This window comes from Mercurialis annua, linkage group LG1-X, assembly GCF_937616625.2.
Source record: "Mercurialis annua linkage group LG1-X, ddMerAnnu1.2, whole genome shotgun sequence".
NCBI classification, from domain to species: Eukaryota; Viridiplantae; Streptophyta; class Magnoliopsida; order Malpighiales; family Euphorbiaceae; genus Mercurialis; species Mercurialis annua.
This window is the reverse complement of record NC_065570.1, coordinates 47,047,196-47,072,506: the sequence shown is the minus strand read 5'-3', so window position 1 is coordinate 47,072,506 and position 25,311 is coordinate 47,047,196. Positions and strand designations below refer to the sequence as shown.

The 25,311-nt window shown below is 33.2% G+C and overlaps 1 protein-coding gene and 1 long non-coding RNA gene across 2 annotated transcripts; one reads left to right on the top strand and one right to left on the bottom strand.

Annotated features, from left to right (window-relative positions):
• Positions 1-873: 873 nt before the first annotated feature.
• LOC126665689 (uncharacterized) lies at positions 874-3,324 on the bottom strand. Its single transcript, XR_007637682.2, has 3 exons — positions 3,052-3,324; positions 2,896-2,973; positions 874-1,285 (listed from the first exon to the last, which is right to left on the bottom strand). It is a non-coding gene; the product is annotated as an uncharacterized LOC126665689 (long non-coding RNA).
• Positions 3,325-12,463: 9,139 nt separating this feature from the next.
• On the top strand, positions 12,464-25,148 carry LOC126671782 (uncharacterized). The gene is made up of 6 exons (XM_050365591.1): positions 12,464-12,628; positions 21,874-21,972; positions 22,099-22,178; positions 22,702-24,550; positions 24,645-25,020; positions 25,108-25,148. Exons 1-6 carry the CDS (start codon positions 12,464-12,466, stop codon positions 25,146-25,148), a joined length of 2,610 nt encoding a protein of 869 aa, XP_050221548.1.
• Positions 25,149-25,311: the final 163 nt, after the last annotated feature.

Here is a 25,311-nt window from a genome sequence, read left to right as displayed (position 1 = left end):
CAATGTCAAGTCTAACAAAATATCATTTTTAAAATCAAGGCTCTCGGCCAAAACCAGAAGTACTCACAAAATAATTCAACGTCAATAATTTTTATAAAAGGCATAAAACAGCCAAAAATTTATCACCCAGTGAAACGCATCAACAACATGATAAGAAAAATAACATCATGCCCAAGCATGAATTAAAGCAAATTACCACCATAGAATTTTCCTAGAAATCAAAAGCAATTTAAAATCACTGAAGTGAAATGGCGTTAATAAGATAAAAATAATAGCATCAAATCAAAACATCAATATTGACTGACTTGACGTAATCCTATCGGTGTAGGCAGAAAGTTAAAAATTAAAAGATGACATTTCAAAGACAAGACATGAAACCTAATTCCGCAGTAGTACCTATGACTCAAAAACGACCTAACAGAGTAAACACAGAGCAAGCAAATGGCCTTGGTTTGAAACCAAAGCTCTGATACCAAGTTTGTCACGACCCAATTTCATGGATCGCGACCAGCGCTAGGGTATGGGTATGGTTGTACCAAAACCCGTAGCAAGCCTTGCGGATAAAATCAAACATACAAAGTAATATAACAACTTAAATATAATTACTTACATTAAATAATAAATAGCCAGAGTTAAACAAATAAGTATGCCAAAGCATAAAATAAAGCCAGTCAGACCAATCCGACAAACATCTAATATAATATGGACTTCTAGTTTACTACTGCGGTCTAAGAATAAAAATCAGTTTGACAATTAATAAACCTCCGAAGAATAAAAGATTCGGAGTGGACCAACTTTCAATTCATAAACCTGGAAAATTTGGGAAACAACGGGGTCAGAAATACTGAGATGAGTTCGCAATACTATTTACATTTATTAAATTTAAAACCCTTAAATCAAAACAGTTTATACTAATATAATATGATTATGGAAAACAGTATTGAAATGATCCCAGCGTAAGTATGACATAGCATACTGATAAACCCAGAGTGGACGGGAACAAATCCTCGTCATAAATATATACCAGCGTAAGCAAGACTTTAGTCTGCCGTTTCCCAGAGTACTCACCGGTGCACACAGTCTCGATACAAGCCTATCGAGTAGCTCGTTTCAATCCAGATTCATAATCCGTAAAAACAGTTCAAAAGCATTTATAATATTAAAATACGATACGGTACTTAATAAATCGGTAAATAGCACTACAAACTCACTGCTTGCTTATCCACGTGATTCTTGGCAAACAGCTAACCCTGCGTAGACCCCGAAGCACGAGCAGACGACGGGTCTAAAACAATATATAAGTTAAAATCCATTCAACCCCTAACTCTAAGAATACTAGACACCACATAGGACTAGCACAATACCAAGTCTCGCACAAGCATAGCCAAAGCAAAAAGAACAATTAATTACATAATGACCCGAGTCAAAATACGAACCACCTTGAGTAGACACAATATTCAAATAAATAAATAAGCCAAGTCTATTGGGTTTCCGTTTTAAAATTCGTTCCTGAAAATATTATTTAAATAATAAGTAAATAATAACTTAAATCAATTTCCTCAAATATTGGGTTAGCCGAGTTACCAATAACTACCAAGCTACCTCACATGTCGGGTGACCCAAATTTAACCCGACCCAAAATATTTTATTAAAATCTCAACCAGAGTCTATAATGCCCAAAAACAACTTTGATAAAATAAATGTAATTATATCCAATTATAAACCATAGTTTATAATTATAGAATCAACTTTGATAAAATAATAAATCAATATTTAAAACGAAACCCAATAACTTTAACTTCAAGTAACCCAAGTTACAACCAATTTATTTAATTAAAATAAATTAAGAAAGACATTCAAAATCTCAAACGTTAAATTGACACGCCCAGTCAATACTTAAAATAACTTAATTACCCAAGTAATAAATAAATTCAAACAAAACTCATCGTTAAAAACAATTAGAAGAATAATTAAAAGCTAAATTATAAATTTAGTCACATTAGCACTCTAAGCCAAAATCTCAAAATAACAATTAAATAATAATTAAAAATAATTATTAATTTAATAACTCAAATATTATTTTTAGGTTTTAAAAATAATATTACTAATTTGACAATCTTTGTAATTAAAATGAAATCTCCAATTTAGAAATCAAAGTCAATAATTCAATTAAATCTAAAATCATTTAAATTATAAAAAAGATTAATATTAAATCTAAATTTAAAATAATAATGCCCAAAGTAAATTTCAAATTATAAGTAATAATATTATTAAATTGCCAAAATATAAGTCGGAATTAAATCCGTAATTTAAAAATCAAAATCAATTATAAGGTAGTTAAATAATAACTTAAAGAACTATTTATATTAATCCAAAACAAATCAGTGACCTTAATAAACCTTTAGTCAAAAATAAATCAAATGAGCCAACCAACACCTGCCATATCATCATCTCTTTCAAACATTCAAAACCCAACTCCAACATATTATAGTACGAACCCAGAAACTCAAAACTTGCCAAAATCATCAATCATAATCAAATGAAACCAACTATCGGCAACAACCAATCACACCAAATGAAACCAATCACACCAAATAACTATGGCAAAGGAACAAATCATCGGCAAAAACCAATCACACTAAATGAAACCAAGAACAACAACAAGGCACCTCGCTGCAAAACCGAGAACGATGCACAAGAACCGGAATCGATGAGGTTAAAGGCAACTCATACAAACGATTAATGAATAATAAATCATGAGTCTATAGCTTAATCTCAACAAGAATTATGCTTGAAAACAATGTTGGAATTTGGCAGAACAAACATATGAAAATTGATACAAACACAATCAAAAAGCGATGAAACGACGGCGGCTCAAACAGATTAACTACGTACCGTTTTGCGAAAACGAAGATGAAAATCGTAGAGGCGTGAGTCTACTTTAACTAGGACGACACAGATCCAAATAATACGCTAAAACGAAAAAGAACGATTAAAAATACGGAAGTGTCGATTTCAGCTAAAACAGAGAATGAAAGAACAATTACTTACCGAATGAATACAAGACTTGGAGGATGAATTGCACCATGAATTTTTAGAGATTCTGGAGTAAAGAGGACGGCTAGGGTTTGATGAAAGTGTGAGGAATGATTGTTTTGTCTAAAACGTTTCTTAAATAGGAATTTAAATTAGATTTAAAGAAGTTAAATATTTAAGAAGTTAAGAGAGCAAAACTTACTGCTATGTAAATAGGATGGAAGAACACATGGGCTATAATTTGGCCAAATAAGAATTTAATGGGCCAAAAAACAAAAAAAGTGAAGCAAAGTAATTAAATGCATGTCGTGCATGCATGCTTAAGGCAATATCTATTTTTCTTTTTCTTTGAATAAACAAAATGCATGGTTAATTTATTTAATTTAATAATACAAACCAAACTCGAATCAAAGATGAATCGAAACACTACCGAATCAATGAACGATTTAAATAAAATTAAATAAACATATTTAATAATAATAAATAAAAAAAATTTATCTAAAGGTCAACGTAATGCAAAAATTTGAATGCAAAATAAAAAAAATAATAAATGAAAAATACGGGATATTACGTAATTTTTGAGTGATTTGGCCTAATTTTTGAGTGATTTGGCCTAATTTTTTTTCATAATCATAAGTTATTAAGTAAGATTACACTGTTAGATAAATTTTAATGCAGTGTCAAATATTTAGTGGTTAAATGCAAAGAAATGGAAAAATTAAGGACTTGAGGAGTGTCATTTTCATTATTTTTGAAAAAGTATCGATTTGCATATGTTTAAATTCTCACATACACATTTTAATTCTACTGCTACTAAATATTTACAATTATTAAGTTATTATATAGGATTTTTTTTAGAGAAAATTAGGATAAATACTCCATTTTTAAAAATAATTTGATTTCCTACTTCAATAAAGAAAAGATAGAGAAAAGAGAAAATTAGGAAAAATACTCTCTTTTTAAATATAATATGATTTCCTACCTCAATAAGGAAAAGATAGAGAAAATACCTCACTATTTTAATATAGAGAAAATTAGGTAAAACACTCTATTTTTTAAAATAATAGTAAATTATAATTCAACAAGGAAAACATATAAAAAATACCTCACCTTTTTAGCACTTTTATTTTTTTTACTCTATAGTCTTTTTTTATTATAATAATACTTATTTCTTATTTTTTTACTCTAAATATTTTATTTTTACTCTAATATATATCTCTTTTTTTTCTCAGATTTACTCTCTCTCTCTCTCTCTCTCTCTCTGTTTCTTCTTCATCTTCTTCTTCTCCATTTTTTTTCTTCTTCATTGTTTTCTTCTTCTTCATTTTTTCCTTTCTTTATCACGTCGTCGTCGTTCCTTCAACGATTCGTCATCACTCCGTCGTCACTCCGCTGTTGCTCCGCCTTCGCTTCATCTTCGCTTTGCCGTTGATTCATCGTTCTTCCATATTTTAGCAATTTTTTCTTAACTCGTGGTGATTATTACGATTTATTTTAACTCTCAGATCTAAAAAAATTGTTCTTGAATTTTTTTCAGTTTGAGATCTGAAAATCTACATTAAAAACGATTTTCCAGTTGAAAAAAACGATTTTCTGCAGAAAAACGATTTTTTTTGCAGAAAACAGCGCTTGATTATCATATCGTTATCACTATGACGTTATCATACCATTATCATAACACCGTAGAGAAAAACGATTTTCTGTCAAGAAAAGTATTTGATTATCATATCGGTATCATTAACGTTAGCATGTCTGTATCATAACGTTATCATATCAGTATCATAATATTATACGATTATGATAATAGTATGATAAGGTTTATGATAACAGTATGATAAGTATATGATATAGTTATGATAAAATACGTTATAATAATGTTATGATAATATTTTATGATATTCTTATGATAAAGTTTATTATGATAATGTTATGATAATAGTATGATAAGGTTAATGATAAAAGGTTACGATACAGCTATGATAAAGTACGTCATGATAATATTATGATAATATATTTATGATACTGTTATGATAAAGTATATTATGATAATGTTATGATAATTTTTATAAAAACAGATGATAAAAGTATGACAAAGTTAACGATAATAGTATGATAACATACGAAAAATAATTTTTTTAACAGAAACATTATACCGAGATGATAATGTCACTGCTTCTTTTATGATAATATTTTGAAAAAATTTGTGATACCGATATGATAATATCACTGCTGCTTTTTTATATCTAGATCTGAAAGATCAAATTGCGAGATAAAAAATAATGATACGTAAATAATTAAAAATTTTGAAATAAAATTACAAGATTGAAGATGACGGAAAATTAAAAAAAAAGTGAAAGTGAAAAATGCAGGGAAAAAAAGGAAGAAAGAAAAAGAAGAAAAGTGAAAGAAGAGAGAGAAATAGAAAAGAAGTGAAAAGAGAAAGAAAGATAGAAAATAAGGAAAGTGTTAGGTCATGCATTTTTTATGTTGGAGTAAAATCATTAACCTTTTGTCATGTAGAGTAAAAATATAATATCTAAAAAGTTGCGATGTATTTTTTCTAACTTTTCTGTGTTGAGGTATAATATTATTCTATTATTTTTGTTTTTGAGATAAATTTGTAAGGAGCCCTTTAATATATTTACTTTGTTTACTCTAACACCTATTTATATTATAATTATACCTATTCATTATTATTATTTTACTCTAACTATATTATTAGGGATTTATAAGTGACAGCTGTCATTTCTTTTCTTTTTTCTCTCTCTTTTTCTCTTTCCTCTTCATTGGCTTTCTTCTTCTCTGTTTTTTTTCGCCATTTTTTTCTTCATTTTCTTCTTCTTCTTCTTTATCTTTATTTCTTCTTCATTTTTATTCTCTTCTTCTTCATCGTTAATTCATCGCTCCGTCGTCGTTCCGCCATCATCCCACCATCGCTCCGCCGTTTTTCATATTTGATTTTAGCGATTTTCCTCAACTCGTGGTGATTAATACGATTTCTTTTAACTTTTAGATCTAAATAAATTACTATTGAATTTTTCCAATTCTAAATCTAAAAATCTTTATTAAAAACGATTTTCTGCACAAAAAACGATTTCTGCAAAAAAACAGCTTCTGATTATCATATGAGTATCACCACTGCATTATCATGTAAGTATCATAACACTGCAGAGAAAATTGATTTTTTTACAAAAAAAACAGTGTCTGATTATCATATGAATAACACTGTATTAACATATCGTTATCATAACATTATTTGATTATGATAAGGTTATGATAATACAAATGTACGATAATGATAATAGTACAATAATGTTTTTATGATAATATAATGATAAGCTTATATAGTATGATAATATGATACTTACTTGGAATTTTTTTTACAGAAATAGTGTCATATGATAATGTTTTATCATATGATAACGAGATGATAATATTTATGGTACATATATGATAATATCTATGATAATGTATGATAAAATAGGTTCTGATTATCTTGTCGTTATCATAACACTGGAGTATGATAATTAGATGATAATTGATGGATACCGAATCCTATTGTAAATATAATGGAGCCGAGTCACAGGAGATCCACTCTCAGATGATACCGGACTCCCCCTGAAGATCCGAAGATATGGAAGAGACGCCGAATCCCTTAAGATCCGGTGATATGCTAATAAAGACCGAATCCCATATGATCCGCCCAAAGCGCGTTAGGTCCGGGATTCGGGTAATCGACTAAAAATGGAAGTAATTGTCCTATTCGGACACAAACACTATATATGGAAGGATAGGCTCTACTTTAGGAAGATAAGACTATTTAGGAAGACGTTCCTAAATAGGACTCTTATCAGATTAAGGTAGATCACGACAAATCAGGAGAATCCCTACGATATCGCCGAATCCCTACAAAGTAGGATTCACCTGCCTAATACAACTCTACTAGGTATATTCGACTACTATAAAAGGAGCACGAGGTATACCTAGAATCACAATTACATTCATATACACAAAACGCTGCTCAAAGCTCTAAACTGACTTTAGCATCGGAGAGTTAATCGGACAACCACCGTCCGGTTAGCTTCTACCCTGTTTTGCAGGTCTTACTCACCGGTTCAGAAGGCAGACTCCATCAATTGGCGCCGTCTGTGGGAAGAGCTTAACTAAACTTCAAATAGAAGGAGCTTTTCTGAACTCAAAAACAAATCTCATTGAAGAAGATGACTTCTGAAAGAGTGAACCTGAAAGACAAACAACCAATGGACCCAAAAAACACTCCGGAGATAATCAACGTGACGGAAGACGGGCTTCACAACTCCGGGGAAAAAAGCAATACCGGAGGGCCCTCTTTTTCAACACCTCAATACCAAACTAATCCGATGAGGGGAAGCAACCCAATTGCTTTCAATCTGGGCACTGAAGAACAACAAGCACCAAACGTAGCAGCACAAGATTCGTACAACGAAATGCTGAAAAAGGTATTAGAATCAGTACAGGCAAATCTAGACAGATTGGCTAGCGAAGCCAAAAGAACGAACGATAGGCACGAAGAAACCATGAAAATCCTAAGGGAAAATTTCAGCCCTACAGCTCCCAGAAGAAGAGGAAGAACAGAAAACGCAAACCCAAGCCGTCGAGAAACAAGAGCAGAAAAAAATAAGAGCAAGGAACCCCGAACCAGAGGGAATGGAGAAAGAAACGAAGCAAGAAACCAGCGAGAAAATAGAACAAGCGACGAGGAAAGTCCGAACAGAGACAAATCTAACGAGGAATCACCAGAGACACCCAGAAATGAGCACAACCAGGAGGACGCCCGTAGTGGTTTGAATTCAAAAAGAGACGAACGGAGGGAGAAGGAAAAAGAAGACGCCCCGCCAAAGAGAAGGCGACAGGAAAGAGATGCAGGGAAAGAGCAAACTAAGAAAAAACACCAAGAAGGAGAGGGCGAATCGTCAGAAACACCCCAAAAAAGCAAGGCCACATATGTGGTGGAAGAAGATTTGGAAGAGAAGATCGCCAAAGCACTCAAAAAACTAAAATCTGAAGAATTGGATATAGACGATCTCAGGTTGAAAGGATCCCCCCTCTCGCCCGAGATCATGGAGGAAACCATCCCACACAGCATGAAGCTACCGATCCTGCCAACTTTCAATGGGGAAGGAGACCCCCGAGACCATACTTCTAGATTCACAGCGACCATGGGGCTACTCAGCGTATCAGACGCCATTCTTTGCAGGGTTTTCCCTACCACACTCACGGGCACGGCCCAGAGATGGTATAACAAATTAAAACCAGGCTCGATCAAAAGCTTCGCTTCGCTTTCAACAGAGTTCCTTAATAGATATCTCACAAACATCCCGGCGAAAACCACTACTAGCATCCTAAGATCCTGCATCCAAGAAGAAGGAGAAACCCTGCGAAGCTACATCGAACGATTCAACAAGCAAGCTATGAAGATTGACAACCTGAACGTCGACATGGTGACAGAAGCATTGCGAGAAGGGACGCGATTCGGAAAACTGGTGGACAAGCTACTAGTCAATAAGCCCACGACTTTCTCGAACTTAATGGGCATAGCCCAGAAATACTTCGAGTTAGACGAAGGGCGAAGGGCGATCCGTGGAAAGGAAGCAAAAGGAAAAGAGTCAAAAGAGAGATCCAGAGAAAAGACCAAGTCCAAACCTGATGACAGGAGAGGAAGGACAGAGGAGAACAGACGATTCGCCCCCCAGACAAGATATGAATCGAGATATGATCCAAGAGATGACGAGAATAACTTCACTCCGCTAAACACCAGCCGAACTAATGTCCTCATGTGGATCAAAGAAAATGTCAAAAACGTGGTATGGCCACCAAAGATGAAAGCAGAGGTAAGAGACACCAGAAAATACTGCAAATTTCACGACGATTACGGACATGAAACGGATAGCTGCAGAGACTTAAAGGTCGAAATCGAAAGGATGATCGACACAGGCGAGCTGAGGAAATTTGTGGCCCGAAAAGAGAAGTGCAACGACAAAGGAGAAAAAAGAAGCAGAGAAGACAAGCCAAAAGAGAAAGAAGACGAGCGCCCATCCAAAATACTGGGAACCATTCACATGATTAACGGAGGAGGACATAGCAGCTCCACGATCAGGAGAAAGCAGAGGAAAGAAGTGATGAACATAAGAGAAACTCACATGCCACCGGTGATCTTTGATGTAGAAGACTATGAATACGTCAAAGCACCCCACAACGATGCTTTGGTAGTAACTACTATCATTGAAAATTGGAACATGGAGCGAATCCTAATCGACGAAGGAAGCGCGGTAAACCTTATGACAAACGCAGCATACAAAATGCTTGGAGGAACGGCGTCAAGGCTACGCCGAGTCCCAATTCCGCTATCAGGACTCGGTGGACCTTCCATCAATCCACTAGGAGCAGTCACCTTGGAAGTAATAATCGGCCCAGAAAGAGGAATCAACAAGAAAGTCATGTCACTATTTAACATAGTAGACATGGAATTAACATACAACGCCATCCTAGGAAGACCTTTCCTCCATGATTCGGCGGCAGGAACTAGCATAAGAGCGTTGGCAATGAAAATACCAACTGAAAAAGGAGTAGTGACGCTGAGAGGAGACCAAGGAATAGCCAAGAAATTCTATGACGAGTCAGTAGTGGATCTCCAAGAGAACAAGAACGAACAGAAGGAAGAATAGGAAAAGAAAATGACCCATCATCGGTAACGACTTTATGTCTTACCAGATGGCGTCAAATCTATCTTTAATATTTTGTATGCCGTCTTTTTATCAATAAAAGTTCAATTTTCCTACTATAAGATCAGCCAGACGAACCAATAAAGAAATAGCCACGAACGATTAAATCAAAGGTGAAAGATGAAAAAATAAGTTAAAGATCAAACTCAAGAAAGGCAAAATCACCAAACAAGGCGAATCAACACGAAAAGGCTGATAGCCAAGAAAATGAGTTTAAATTAACTCAAGGCAAAATCGCCAAACAAGGCAAATCGCCACAAAAGGCGGATAACCAAGAAAACGAGTTTAAATTAACTCAGAAAAGGCAAATCGCCAAAAAAGAGTTTAGATTAACTCAAAACACAAAGATAAAGAGTTTAGATTAACTCGAAATAAAAACAAAAATAAAAGAGTTTAGATTAACTCTATAAAGCAACGCCAAGAACAGGGTTTAGAATAACCCTCGAGGCAAGACAAGTACATAAACAAAAAATGGATATAAGACGAAAGCGCACTTTCGAAGAAACACGAAGAAAATATATTCATAAATTGCGAATTACAAAAAACAAAATTCGTACATTAACAAATACAATCAAAAGAAAAAAACTACTGGACACGGTCCTTATCTATCTTGGCAAGAAGGTCACGAGCGATGGCCTGGGGATCCAACCCATTAACTCCAGAAAGATCAATATTAGGATTCTGCTCCAGATGTTTCCTCCCAATCGCAAGGCGATACTCGCTTATCAGAGCAGAATAAAAAGCTTTCGTATCCAGTAAACGGATGTGAAGACCTTCAACCTCCGACCTCAGCTTATCCCTCTCCCCACCAACAAGGGAGTTGATTCGAATAAGCTCCTCAATCTCTTAAGTCAAGTCATCGGTTTTCTTCTCGATCACTTTAACTTGGCGATCGTTAATCGCATCCTGCGCCTTAAGTTGCGCCAAAAGGGAATCATGCTCTTCCAAAAATGCCTTCAATTTTTCCCTTTCAGACTCGGAAGTTGCCAAAAGAGAAGACAGACGCTCGACCTCCTCCTCGGCACACTGTCGGCGGTCGTTCAATACCAGAACAGATTGAAGAGCCTACAAACACCAAAAACAGATAAGTAAGGAAACAACAGAATAAAAAAAAATATTATATTCAAGAAAGAAAACACTTACAGAGAAACCATGAAAACAAGCCAGATCGGAAAGCTCCTGACCCGGCCTAGCACAAAACCACGTGACATCATCAGGAATCGCCAAAGTTCGGATATATTCCGCTAACACTCTAGGATTCAGCAAACTAGCGGGATCCTGACCTTCGACCCACTGCACCAAATCTGGAGCAGAAGAAGAGCTTCCAGGAAAACTCTCCCTCGATGGAGAACCATCGCCAACTCGACGTCTTTTCCTAGACGGAGAATCCAGGTCTCGACCCAAAGAAATCTCTCCCGAATCAGCAACAACCAGCCCATCTGAATTCACACCCCCAACTCCCCCCGAGACGGTAAATGATGTTAGAGGGGGAAGTAGCGATGGAACCGCCTCGTCACCTACTGGATCAGCCAAGTCATCATCATCATCTACAACAATAACCTCATCACCCGCAGGCAACGCTATCTCGACGGGAGCGATGGGAATATCAGCAGGAGCCACATCCACATCAACGTCGCCAGGAATAACGTTGGCGATATGAGCGTCAGGAGCCACATCCACATCAACGTCGCCAGGAATAACGTTGGCGATATTAGCGTCAGGACCACCTATCGGAACGTCCAAATCTACTTGAAACCCGGAAAGGAAATCGTCAGAAGAAGAAGACATCCTACAAAAGAAACATCAAAAAGAACTTAAGCAAATTAATATACCTTGAATAAAAGAGTAGCAAAGATCTGCCAAGCCTCGAGGAGGATCCTCCAAAGGAAACCATCGACGCCGAAGATGACTATTAACCAAGACATCTAGAACGTGACGCGATATAGCACCATAGAAAGATATGTCGAAAGCAAGTTTTGACTCGGATAAACTTAAAGGAGACGGACAACTCTGAACTTGGTGAGAAGAAAAACCATCCGAAAAATGAAGAAAAGCAAATTTATGATAAACAATAAAGAAACGCCTTCGCCAGCGACTGGTTAGGCAAGGAAGATAAATACGAGATCGCCCTTCTCTGCCAAGGGCGAAAACGAAGCAACCATCGCACTTCCTAAAGTCTACAAAATAATACAACACGTTGAGAGAAGGGGCACAACCCCGAAGTCTACACGCCTCCGAAAAGGCGAGCACTACTTTAATCGTACCGGGATAAAGTTGTCCCAGAGCGACCTTTAAATCCCTGCACACTTCTACTACAAATGAGTCTAAAGGAAACCTAAGACCAGCAGCAAATTGCTCTTCGAAGAGAACCGCCCTACAAGAAGAACCTGGAGAATCGGAAGCAGCCATATCGGCACCGGGTAATATTACCCTATAATCGAAAGGAAAGCTATACTTAAAATAGATATCTAAGACTTCACTCCTACGAAGCTTTGATCTGGTAAAAGCCATAGCAGCGCATGCATCTTCCACTCGACTAAGAGGCATCCTAGAACAGGAAATCACAAATATAAATACAAAATAAAGATTAAACAAGAAATATATTGAAGAACACATTGAAGAACACATCGAAGAACACCAAGTACAGAAAAGGAATTTCCAGAACGATGATCATGAAGAACATATACAAGGAAGAAAACCATACTAACATCCAAGTAACAAAAGGGAACATACCTGAAGATCTGGATAAAACAAGTCACGAAGAACCAAATAACCAGACAAAGAACGAAGAGGAAATAGTTGCAAGAAATAAGAACAAATTCGAAAAGCAAGTGAGAGGGAAAAGAAGAAATGCAAAGAGATTAAATATGAAGAGTTTTGAATAAATCATTAATCGTTAAATCACTAAATGTCGACACGTGGCAACGCAGAATCTTACTAAAGAAGAAACGTCATCCACAAACATATGAAACGACTCGCCCGGAATACAAAGCGACTCGCCCGTATAAGGGGACTCAGCTCCAAAAGAGCTAAAATCCACTAAGGCATAAATGCCAAACTACTTCAGCTCACTTGCGGGGGGGCTAATGATGGATACCGAATCCTTTTGTAAATATAATGGAGCCGAGTCACAGGAGATCCACTCTCAGATGATACCGGACTCCCCCTGAAGATCCGAAGATATGGAAGAGACGCCGAATCCCTTAAGATCCGGTGATATGCTAATAAAGACCGAATCCCATATGATCCGCCCAAAGCGCGTTAGGTCCGGGATTCGGGTAATCGACTAAGAATGGAAGTAATTGTCCTATTCGGACACAAACACTATATATGGAAGGATAGGCTCTACTTTAGGAAGATAAGACTATTTAGGAAGACGTTCCTAAATAGGACTCTTATCAGATTAAGGTAGATCACGACAAATCAGGAGAATCCCTACGATATCGCCGAATCCCTACAAAGTAGGATTCACCTGCCTAATACAACTCTACTAGGTATATTCGACTACTATAAAAGGAGCACGAGATATGCCTAGAATCACAATTACATTCATATACACAAAACGCTGCTCAAAGCTCTAAACTGACTTTAGCATCGGAGAGTTAATCGGACAACCACCGTCCGGTTAGCTTCTATCCTGTTTTGCAGGTCTTACTCACCGGTTCAGAAGGCAGACTCCATCAATAATGAATTATGATAAGTTTATGATAACTGGATGATAACGTACGTGAAAATAGAATTACAAAAAGATTCATGACACCAGTATGATAACCAGATGATAATAAAATAATAAAGTTATGATAATAGTATGATAATATGATACCTATATGTAAACAAATCACATAAAAATTATGATAATGAGATGATAATGTAAAGATAATAGTATGATAATATGATACCTGTATGAAAAAAATAATTACAAAAACATTATGATAACGAGATGATAATGTGAAGATAATAGTATGATAATATGATACATGTATAAAAAAAACAATTACAAAAAAATTATGATAATAAGATGATAAGGTGACGATAATAGTATGATAACATGACCTTATTATACTTCATTATAATACTATTTTCTTCACATTATCATCTCGTTATCATATTTTTATGTAATATTTTTCATATAGGTATCATATTATCATACTGTTATCATAATTTTATTATTATGTCGTTGTCATAACATTATCATTTAGGTACAATAATATATTATCATTTCGGTATCATATGATTATATTATGATTACGAGATGATAATACAGTGATAACAACATGATAATCAATTTTTTTTGTAGAATATCTTTCTTTATGCAGTGTTATGATAACATTATGATAATACAGTGATACTCATATGATAATCAGAGACTTTTTTTTATAAAAAATCATTTTTTCTGCAGTGTTATGATAATCATATGATAATCAGATGCTGTTTTTTTTTCTTTCAAAAAATCGTTTTTTGTACAGAAAATCATTTTTTTCATCATAATATTGTTTTCTCATGCAAATTTTTAGATCTAAATTGAAAAAAAAATCAAGAGTAATTTATTTATATCTGAATGTTAAAAAATCACAATAATCACCATGAATTAAAGAAAAGTTCGCTAAAATAAAAAATGAAAGAACAGTGAAACGACGGTGGAGCGACGAAAAAAGGGCGGCGGAGCGATGAAGGAACGATAGAGAAGAAAGAAAAAAATGAAGAAGAAAAGAAAAAATAAAAAAGAAGAAGAAAATTAACGAAGAACAGAGAAGAAGAAGAAAAAGAAGAAGATGAGAGAGGAGAGAGGAGAGAGAAAGAAAAAAAGAAAGAAATATAAAAATATGGCAGCTGTCATATGATAAGAGTAAAAATATATATTTAGAGTAAAAAATCAATAAAAAATAGGTATAATTAATATAAACATGCTTTAGAATAAAAAAATAAAAGCATTAGAATGATGAGGTATTTTTCTATCTTTTCCTTATTGAGGTAGGAAATCAAATTATTTTAGAAAATAGAGTATTATCCTAATATTCTCTAGAGAAAATACCTCACCACTTTAATGTTTTTATTTTTTTACTCAAAACATGTTTATATTATAATTATACCTACTATTTATTAATTTTTTTACTCTAAATATAATTTTTCTTACTCTTATTATGTTACAGCTGTCATTTTTTTTTATATTTTTCTCTCTCCTCTCTCCTCCTCCTCTTCTTCTTCCCTGCTTCTTTTTCTTCTTCTTCTTCTTCTTCTTCTTCTTCTTCTTCTTCCCTGTTTCTTTTTTCTTCTTCATTATGTCTTCTTTCCTTATTTATTTTTTCTTTATTCCGCCGCCGTTCCTTCATTGCTCCGCTGCCGTTCCTTCATCGCTCCGCTGCCGTTCTTTCATTGCTCCGCCATTTTTTATATTTAATTTTGGCAATTTTTCCTCAACTCATGGTGATTAATACAATTTGTTTTAATTTTCAGATCTAAACAAATTACTCTTGAATTTTCTCATTTTTATATCTAAAAATTTGCATTAAAAACGAACGATTTTATACACAAAAATTGATTTTCTGCAAAAAAAATACAGCTTCTGGTTATCATATGAGTATCATCACTGCATTATCATGTAAGTATCATAACACTGCAGAAAAACTCGATTTTTTTTATTAAAAACAACATCTGATTATCATGTTATTATCACTATATTATCATTTCGTTATCATAACACTGCAGAAAAACACAGCCTCTGATTATCATGTTATTATCTTAACATTATCATATAACAATGCAGTATGATAACTAGATGATAATGAAGTATGATAAAATTATGATAATTAGATGATAAAGTACGTGATAATATAATGACAAAAAGATTCATGATACCAGTGATAACCAGATGATAATAAAATAATAAAGTTATGATAATAGTATGATAATATGATACCTATATGGAAAACAATACATAAAAATTATGATAACAAGATGATAATGTGAAGATAATCGTATGATAAGGTTCTTATTGATAATAAAATGATAATAGTATGATAACATGATACCTGTATGAAAAAAAAATTATAGAAAAATTATGATAACGAGATGATAATATTCAGCTACATACAATACTAATACTGGCATGATAATAAAATGACAATGCAATATGATACATTGATAATTATATGATAAGGTGAAATTGTGATAATCATATGATAATGTAATACTGTGATAATCATATGATAATGTGATTTTGTCTTATTATCCAGTAGTATCATCATATTATCACATAACAATATGCTATATACAATACTGGTAATGACATGATAATAAGATGACAATGTAATATGATACACTGATAATTACATGATAAGAAGAAGATATGTTAATCGTATGATAAATTGATACAGTATAATCATATGATAAAGTGATACAGTGATAATCATATGATAAAGTGATACAGTGATAATCATATGATAATGTGATTTTTTATTTAGTTCATATAATTTTTAAATATGCTATTAATATACTAAAATATTTAAATAGTAGTGTATATTTTTAAATTATAAAATATATGATAATACTGAAATAAATGAAAAAAAATATTTTATTTATTGATAATTTATAATAAACATATTTATTAATTTAAAGTATGAAAAAATAAAGAATATCTAATTAAAAAATGTTTGAAAAAAGTTTGAACGATGTAAACAAAACAAAAATTTGAAAAGAAAGAAAGAAACGTGAGGTATGTGGAGAGAGAGAGAAAGAGAGAAAGAGAGAGAGATAGAGATAGTGTGTCAGAGAAAGCTTATTATATAGGCAGAGTAAAATTCTAATAAATTAGACACGGGGAATAAAAACATTAAAGTGGCTAAATTATGGAGTATTTTTGTTGACTTTTCCTTATTGAGGTAGAAATTCAAATTATTTTCTTTTTTTAGATAAATAAATATATATTTTTTTTATTAATTCCAGGGCCCAATGATCCCTTGGACCTAAGTTAAATCTGTCACGGCTTACAACTATCTTTATAAAAGATGATTTCACTTTTTTTTATAAAGGCTAATAGTATGAAAAAAATATTCACCTTTTGACTTCTTTTTATTTGCACTAGATGTTGTAAAATTGCTAATTACACCCAAATTCGCACCTACCATTTTCAATTGCATCTTTAAACATTAAATTGATCTCTTTTCACTTAAAAAAACTTTAAATCAATACTTCATATTTTAACATATATTCAAAAGAGTGTTTAATGTTATATTTTAAACAAAAATCTCTTTTTCCCAAAACCTTTAAATCTCAATATTTTATTTAATACAAATACATATTATTATGTTATAAATGTAATTGTTTTTGTTTAAATTATAATATTGACTACTATTTAAAATATATGTTAACATATGAAGTATTAAAAAAGAGGTCAATTTGATGTTTAAGGGCACAACAGAAACCAAAAGGTGTAATTTTAATTGTTGAGAGTGTAATTGAAAATAAAGGTGAGTATTTGAATAAAATTGACAATTTTACAACGCCAGGGTGTAAATAAAAAAGGGATAAACGGTGTAGTTTTTTCAGACCATTAACCTTTTTATGATATAAAACAACAATTAATATTAAAAAACAATTATACCGTTTATGGTAATTTATCTATTAAAAATAACAAGTAATATATATATACACCAGTAACATTCTGACCACGATTGACTGTATTAGAATTATAATTTAGTATAATTGATCAAGCAGAATTTGTATGAATAGATAAAATTACTGCAAATAATTAATTGCTTGTACTTTTGAATGATTGTACGTAAAATAAACAATCATGCATCAAAACCATAAAAAAAAAATTTGATATTTTTTTATTATAAAACAAATTCAAAATATTAGAATATAAGGAGTTTCTACATTTAATTAAAACCTCAACAATATTTGATAGATAAAAATTGGAAATGAAAAAATATTCTTGAAATGCGTTTATAATTCATATAATTCCATCATGTACATGGATTGGCCTGATTACATTTGGTAGGAATTTGCATAGCCTTTTGAAGGTCAATAGCATAAAAGGACAATATAAATTTATATTTACAAAGGCATTGCAAGTCGGCGTTTTGGATGTTAAGGCAACATTGCGTGGTGGGATCTCCATCAACTGCGGAAAAGCATTCACTCATTAATGGTATACTAGTGTTACATATACCTTCGACTCTTCCTCCACTTATCATCACAGTCATCAACATCACCGCAATCCACATTACCAATACGTTGTTGCGACCCATTCTATTTATTTATTTAAGTTTATGCAGCTGATAGATGCCTATTGAAATTACACAAAAATCAGATCAATATATAGTGAAATAATAGAGGGTTGTTATTATTTGAATAGTTGGTCTTATTAATTTAAATGAAATGGTTTGAATATAACTATAGTTGGTTACAAGAGAATTGAACAAATTTGAGAACCAATGAACCAATAATTATACCAAATTTGGTTACAAGGTAAAGAAAATAAAAAATTAGTTACAAGCAAACACAAAAAAGCAAAGCTGTTTTTTCCATTTATTAAGAGAGAAAAAACGTTTTTTTAACGTGTATAACAATCAATCTGTTTTATAATATTTACCTAATCTTTTTTTATCTTTTCAGTTTATTACAATATGTTGGAAAGAAAGATGTTATATTTTTTTTAAAAAAGTCAATTTAGTTTTAAAAACTAAAATGAGATTAATGAGATATTAAATAAATAATATAAACTAACTATTAAGATTTTTTTTATAAAAAATATGAGCTATGTGCTCTTTTCCCCAACATCCCAAAAAATCTAAACTTAATGGTTCTTCTAGGTTCATGCAGGGGAACCGGAGTGTTCGAACATCCAAATCTCTTCCCAAACTTCGGATTTGTCATCTACCAATAAGAGTTTGATTTATTTCAAGAATTTCCCTCGAACTTGGAGATATCATGATCTTAAGAATATTTTGCAAGGTATGGTGTAGATGGTATACACCATACCTTATAAGGAACGTTCCGACGTGGACGAGGCGCCGGTGCAGAAGATGAACCAGGAGGACTGGAAGAAAAACGCTTCCTTCCTCCCTTAGAAGAAATCGAAGGGAGGGAAACAGACGATGCATGCGCTAGAGACGACACTACCAGGAATGAAACATAGTCAGTAGCAACTGATGATATAGCCCGGGCAAAAAAGCGGCAGGCATAAGAGCCGGAAGAGAAGCCAAGAAAGCAGGGGCCTCGTCCTCGTTGTTAGAAAAATACGAAATGAACGGAGTAGAGGGCCGATCAAGCAAAGGAACGGAGTAGAATTCCAACGTTAAAAACGAGGAGACACAAGCGTCAGAACACAATTAAGTAACAAGAGCACGATGTAATAACCCCAAAATTTTGAAATAAGAAAATGATGCCACGAATCCTAAAGTTCCATAATTTAGTTCAAGTAGGTTGTAAATTAGAGTTTAATTATTAAATATGGTGGATTTAATAGTAGTATGAGGTAAGGGTTATTATTAATTCAAAATAGTGCGCGTGTTTAAAAATAAAATTTTTCGATAAAAGTTTAAGAATTAAGCTTGACGGTTTTGCATTGAGATAAATTTGTCACGACCCATTTTCATGAATCGCGACCGGCGCTAGGGTATGGGTATGGTTGTATTAAAACCCGTAGCTAGCCTTACATATAACCTTATAAATACATAACCTGCAAGAAACCAATGCTCGGGGTCAACCGAGACTTCAGCCTAGTTCTAGCAGTTCATAAAATACAACATTTATATAATATATGGTCGATCAATTCCGAGTCTCCAACATAGCATAAATATTTAATAACCCAAGTTATTATATTAATGTCAAAACAACACTTAAATCAATAGAATAATTCTGATAACAAGTATTAGACAAATACGACTTCTAATTACTACTGCGGTCTAAGAATAAAATCAGTTTAATAGTTTTAGTAAAATAAAATAAACCTCCGAGGAAATAAAGAATCGGAGACCAGCTGACTCGCTCAAATCATAACCCTGGAAAATTTGGGAAAACAACGGGGTCAGATGTACTGAGATGAGTTCATACAACTATTTACATTTATTAAGTTAAAACCTTTAAAAACCTTAAAACATTTGTAAAGCATTTTACCATTATGGATAAGCATTGAAACCCTAAACCACAAATATCTAAATCCAATTATCGTGTCGGTGAGACGTATCTCCATAACCGATCCCCGACTGTCACTCAAATAAAACACGTGAGTCCCAGTAGACGTATCTTCCACCGGCGCCCTCACTAGGTGAGACGTATCTCTAACCTACCTCAAATACCATATATGATCATACCGGTGCGCATGCAATCTCGATGATGCCCATCGAGTAGCCCGTTCCAATTCAGATCCATAATGCCGAAAAACAGTTCGAAAGCTGTTTATACAATATATATATATATATGCAAAAATACAATTTACTTAATAAAGCGGTAAATAGAGATATAAACTCACTGCTTGCTAATCCACGTGATAACCCCTGGCAAGCAGTCTAAACTCGGTTCGCCTCAAAAGCATGAACGGTCGACGGGTCTAGACAAGGTATAAATAATAATTAAAACCAGACCCTAACTCTAGAGATTACTAGACACCATGTAGGAATAGTACAACATGATAGAACCAATGCATAAGCCAACATAGATTAATTACACATACACCAACCATAAGCCAAAACCATAAAATAAGTTAAGTCCTATTGAGTTCCATTTGAAATAAAAATTCGGAAACTTTCCAAACCATTTGGTAAAATATTTCAAAGCTACAATGGTACTTAGCCGAGTCAAATAAGACTTCCAAGCTTAACTCACATGTCGAGCGACCCAAGTCTAACCCGACCCAACATAACCAAGTTGTAAATAAATGTTCAAAATCCGGAATCAAATAATAATTCAAAACCCAAGTTTGAAAAACAAGGAACTCAATATCGCTAAATCAACAATTAACCAACACCTAGCAAGTGTTTAAATAAAATCCACAACAAATCAATTTGCTTGAAATAGACAACACAAACCATAGCTTTTATGTAACATTTTAACAAGTCGAGTTATTGATACTTAGAATAACACTTAGCCAAAGTAGTATTCCAAGTAATCTTGTAATCAACATACCAAGACACTACAAGAATTTAACAAATGACATTTGACATAAACAATTTCTATTTTCAGCTTCAATTCCTCTTGTCAAAACATGCCAATTGATCACAATAATCAAACCAATTAACCAACAATTTAATATACACAAACTCCACTAATCAAACTCTATTACTTTGATTTTAAATCATCAATCACATGCTAAATCCATTATTTACAGCTCTATAATCAAGAACAATAAAACAGTTTATAGTATTTCAATTCCCTACAACATTGTAACCATTCAACCTATGGATTTACAACAACCAAGCATGATTTTATTAACTCTAACAACATACATCCACTTTAAAACATTATGGCAGCCAATGATTCAACTAAAACAGTTTATACAATCCACACAACCTATAGTTTGAATCTTTATCACAATAAACAAGATTTAATCCATAACAATGCCAAATACAATGATGCTAGCCAAAACATTATAATTCAACCTAAATCATAAAGAATCAGCCACAACATAAACAAAACTCAAGGCACAACAATCAACAATACCAAGGTAATCTACAACCTAACAATCGCAGCGATATAAAACGATTAAAAGCAAAGGAAAAGGGATTAAATACCTTGATAGATCAAAGAGTATAAGAATCTGAAAGATGGGTTGGATTCGAAGCTACAAAATTGATTTGAATGGAAAACCATAAGCCTCAATCTATTAAACTAAGAATTGAGATTGAAAAACAAGATTTAAACCACTTACCAAGAGTTTTGGACACCACAAATCGAAGAAAAAACGCCAAGGAAGTGATTAGAATATGTTTAGGGTTTTAGAAATTGAATATGGGCTGATTAGGTCGAGTAAAAGTCTAGAGAAAAAATTAGAATTGCCTATACGGTGGCAAAATAATCCCACAAATACCCGTTGACCATTCCTTGTTGATTCATTATTGCGCTGACCTTCATTTAGTTAATAACTAAACTTCTTGAATTGAGAAATACGGTTACATGCAAACTGATCTTCAAACAGATCTTTTCCAATTCAAATAATTTGAAAGAACAAAAAATCGTATATATTTGATTCTTATCTCTTCTATTCTCATATCTTCGACTCTGCATACAATTCTTAGCAAAAACGAAGAGCATTAAATAGAGCTCAGATCACGATCAACTGCGAATATTGAAGCAAAAATAGAAGAAGCAAAAACGCGAAGACATTGAAATTCTATCAAAAATTGAAGATTCGTACAATCATGAGCTTAATCACCAATTCTGGTGAGTTGATTACTTTAACTCAGTTTTCTTACAATCGTTTGAAACAATAATAGTAGAATATCAATTATCTCAGAAAAAATTGAATTATAGGGCAAATATTTGATGGTAATTTAAACAAACTGTGATTTTAGGTTTGCTATTGGTTGTTTATACTGAGTAGATCTGTTTTATTGAAGATTCGTCAAATTCAATATGTTATGAATCCTTTAATTTGCTATGACAAATACTTAATTGATGTAGTGTACTATATGTTTTATATATGTGTAATTGTGATTCAATCTGCATTAAAAATCGAAATCAGTTGTTGAGTTAATATAACTGAACTGACAATTGAAACAATTTGATTGAATTTGGTGTAAGTGACAATTGAAACAATTTGCTATAATTAAGTAGTTATGTTTGTAGTTTACTACATGTTTTATATATGTTTAACTGTGATTTAATATGTAATGAAACTCGAAATCAATTGCTGAGTTAATATAATTGACAATTGAACTATTTAATTGAATTTTTCCTGTTTTAGGTTTACTAATAGTTTTATATCAGTTTTCTACTATGTTAGTATTGATTTTAGATGTTTTGCAGGAAATAACACACTGAAGGCTCTCATATACTATAATGGAAAATGGGATGCAAATTTTAATTACTCAGACTACATAATGAAAGGAATTATAATACCAGATGACACAAATTTTGAAAACCTCCGGTCAATGATAGCAAATATACTGCAAGTTAACTATTGGGAAACCAACATGGAGATCAAATATCAGTTGGAGAACAACGGTCAAACTTTAAAAGTTGAAGACGACAACAGCCTCATATTTTACCTTGAAATGAGAAAGAGTGACTCTATGATAACAAAGTTTCCGCTTTGCATTTCAACCAAAAAATCTGAAGAACAGCCCCAACTACCGATGATTAACAGCAACTCTTGGACGACAGTGAATGAAGAGCAAACAGAAAATGTAGTATCCAAAGACTCACCCATGGATTTTGTAGAATATGCTGATTTTTTCAGAAAACAGATCAGTATAGAAGTTGAAGAAGCTGAAAGTAAACTAGAAGACTACCGAATTATAACTGATCCAAATCAAAAAGAAGTCTATGTTGGGCAAATCTTTAAAGATAAAACGATCATGAAGACATGTTTGAGTTTATATGCAATTGCTAACAACTTTCAGTTTAAAGTGATTAAATCATGCACAATTGAGTATGTACTCAATTGTTTGGATAGAAATTGCAAATGGAGTTTAAGGGCTTCAAGAGATGGAAGGACAAGCATGTTTCTTATTAGAAGACTCAACAACATTCACACATGCTCAGTAGACATTAGAATGGAAGAAAAAAGGCAGGCAACATCTTCAATTGTAGCAGAGGTGATAAAATCAAAGTTTTTGAATGTCAAAACAATTTACACACCTGGAGATATAATTTCAGACTTTCAAAAGGAATATGGTGTGATTTTGAATTACAATAAAGCTTGGAGACCGAAGGAAAAGGCGCTTGGACTGATTAGAGGTAATCCGCGTGACTCTTATGGTGTTTTGCCTAGTTACTTTCATATGATTTTGGAAACAAATCCCGGATCAGTAGTAGACATTCAAACTGCAGAAGGCAATAGATTTCTATATGCTTTTATGGCGCTCGATGCTTCGATAAAGGGCTGGAAATATTGCAGACCGGTGGTTGTAACAGATGGTACTTTCTTAAAATCAAATTATGGTGGAACTCTATTGACAGCATGCACACAAGATGGAAACGGTAAAATTTTTCCTCTAGCATTTGCTATTGTCGACTCTGAGAATGACGCTTCATGGGAATACTTTTTTCGAAAGTTCAAAGAAGCTTTTGGTGAAAAGGATGGACTTTGTATCGTATCAGATAGATGTGAAAGCATTTCTAAGGCAAAAAACAAGCTATTTCCTCAAGCAAGTCACGGGATATGTATGTTTCATCTTCTGAATAATCTGAAATCTAAATTCAAGAATAAAGATAATAAGGTTAAAGAATGTTTTTATGCTGCTGCAAAGTCATACACAGTTATGAAGTTTGACTACCACATGAAGGAGCTTGATAACATAAATGTACAAATTCGACCCTACCTAATGAAAATCGGAAAAGAAAAATGGGCAAGGGTGTACTCAAAATTCCCAAGGTACTCAACAATGACATTAAATATTGCTGAGTCTATGAATGCAGCTAACAAAGCAGCTAGAGATTTACCGGTAACAACACTTATGGAATATTTGAGGAGTTTGATTCAAAATTGGAGTTACACAAATAGGACTATTGCAGCATCAACATTTACAAAGCTGACAAATAGAGCAGAAGAGCAGCTCAGAGAAAACTACTCATATTCTTTAAGAATGAAGGTAAACAAAAATTTTACCTTTATATATTTTTATTGGTTTACTAACTGGTTTCTAATGGTTTATCTCACATATCATTTGTTTTTTTTTTTAATAGTTCACACCATCAATGACAGCTTTATACAGTGTGCAAGATGGAACTAACACATACATAGTCAAGCTAAAGGAAAAGACATGCACATGCAGTAGATTTCAAATGGATGAAATGCCATGTGCCCATGCACTTACAGTATTGAGCTCATTATACCAAGATCCATATCAGTATTGCTCATCTTTTTTCAGCAAAGAAAACTTGGTTGCAGTTTATGAGGGTGTTGTCTATCCAATGCCAAGCAAAAACAATTGGGATATATCTGCTGAAATTGAAGGAATGACAGTTCATCCACCTATAGCACTAGTACCAGCTGGAAGACCAAGAAAACAAAGAATAAAGTCATCAGCGGAAGGGAAACAGCAAAACAAATGTGGAAGATGTGAAAAGAGGGGACATAACAAAAAGACGTGCCGAAATCCACCAATTTTCTAAGTATTGGTGATACATATTGCTGTTATGTTTTCAGTAATTGACATTATACACAGAGTATTCTTTGATTGTTTCTAGTCAGGTAGTTTACCAAACATTACCTATCAGTTTGCAAAAAAGTCTACTATGGTTTACCAAATGTTTGCCTAACGTTGCATTTTAGTTTACCAAGTGCTTACCTAATGTTTATATGATGTCTTCAATAATAAATTTAATATAGTATGTTTTTCAAAAGGTTTAA

Excerpts from the sequence above, each read along its gene's own strand:
- LOC126671782 (XM_050365591.1), top strand. The coding sequence starts at position 12,464 with ATGATCATGAAGAACATATACAAGGAAGAAAACCATACTAACATCCAA. Across the intron at positions 21,973-22,098 it reads ATTTGAAAGAACAAAAAATC|AAGAAGCAAAAACGCGAAGA; the intron begins GTATATATTTGA and ends AAGCAAAAATAG. Across the intron at positions 22,179-22,701 it reads GAGCTTAATCACCAATTCTG|GTTTACTAATAGTTTTATAT; the intron begins GTGAGTTGATTA and ends TTCCTGTTTTAG.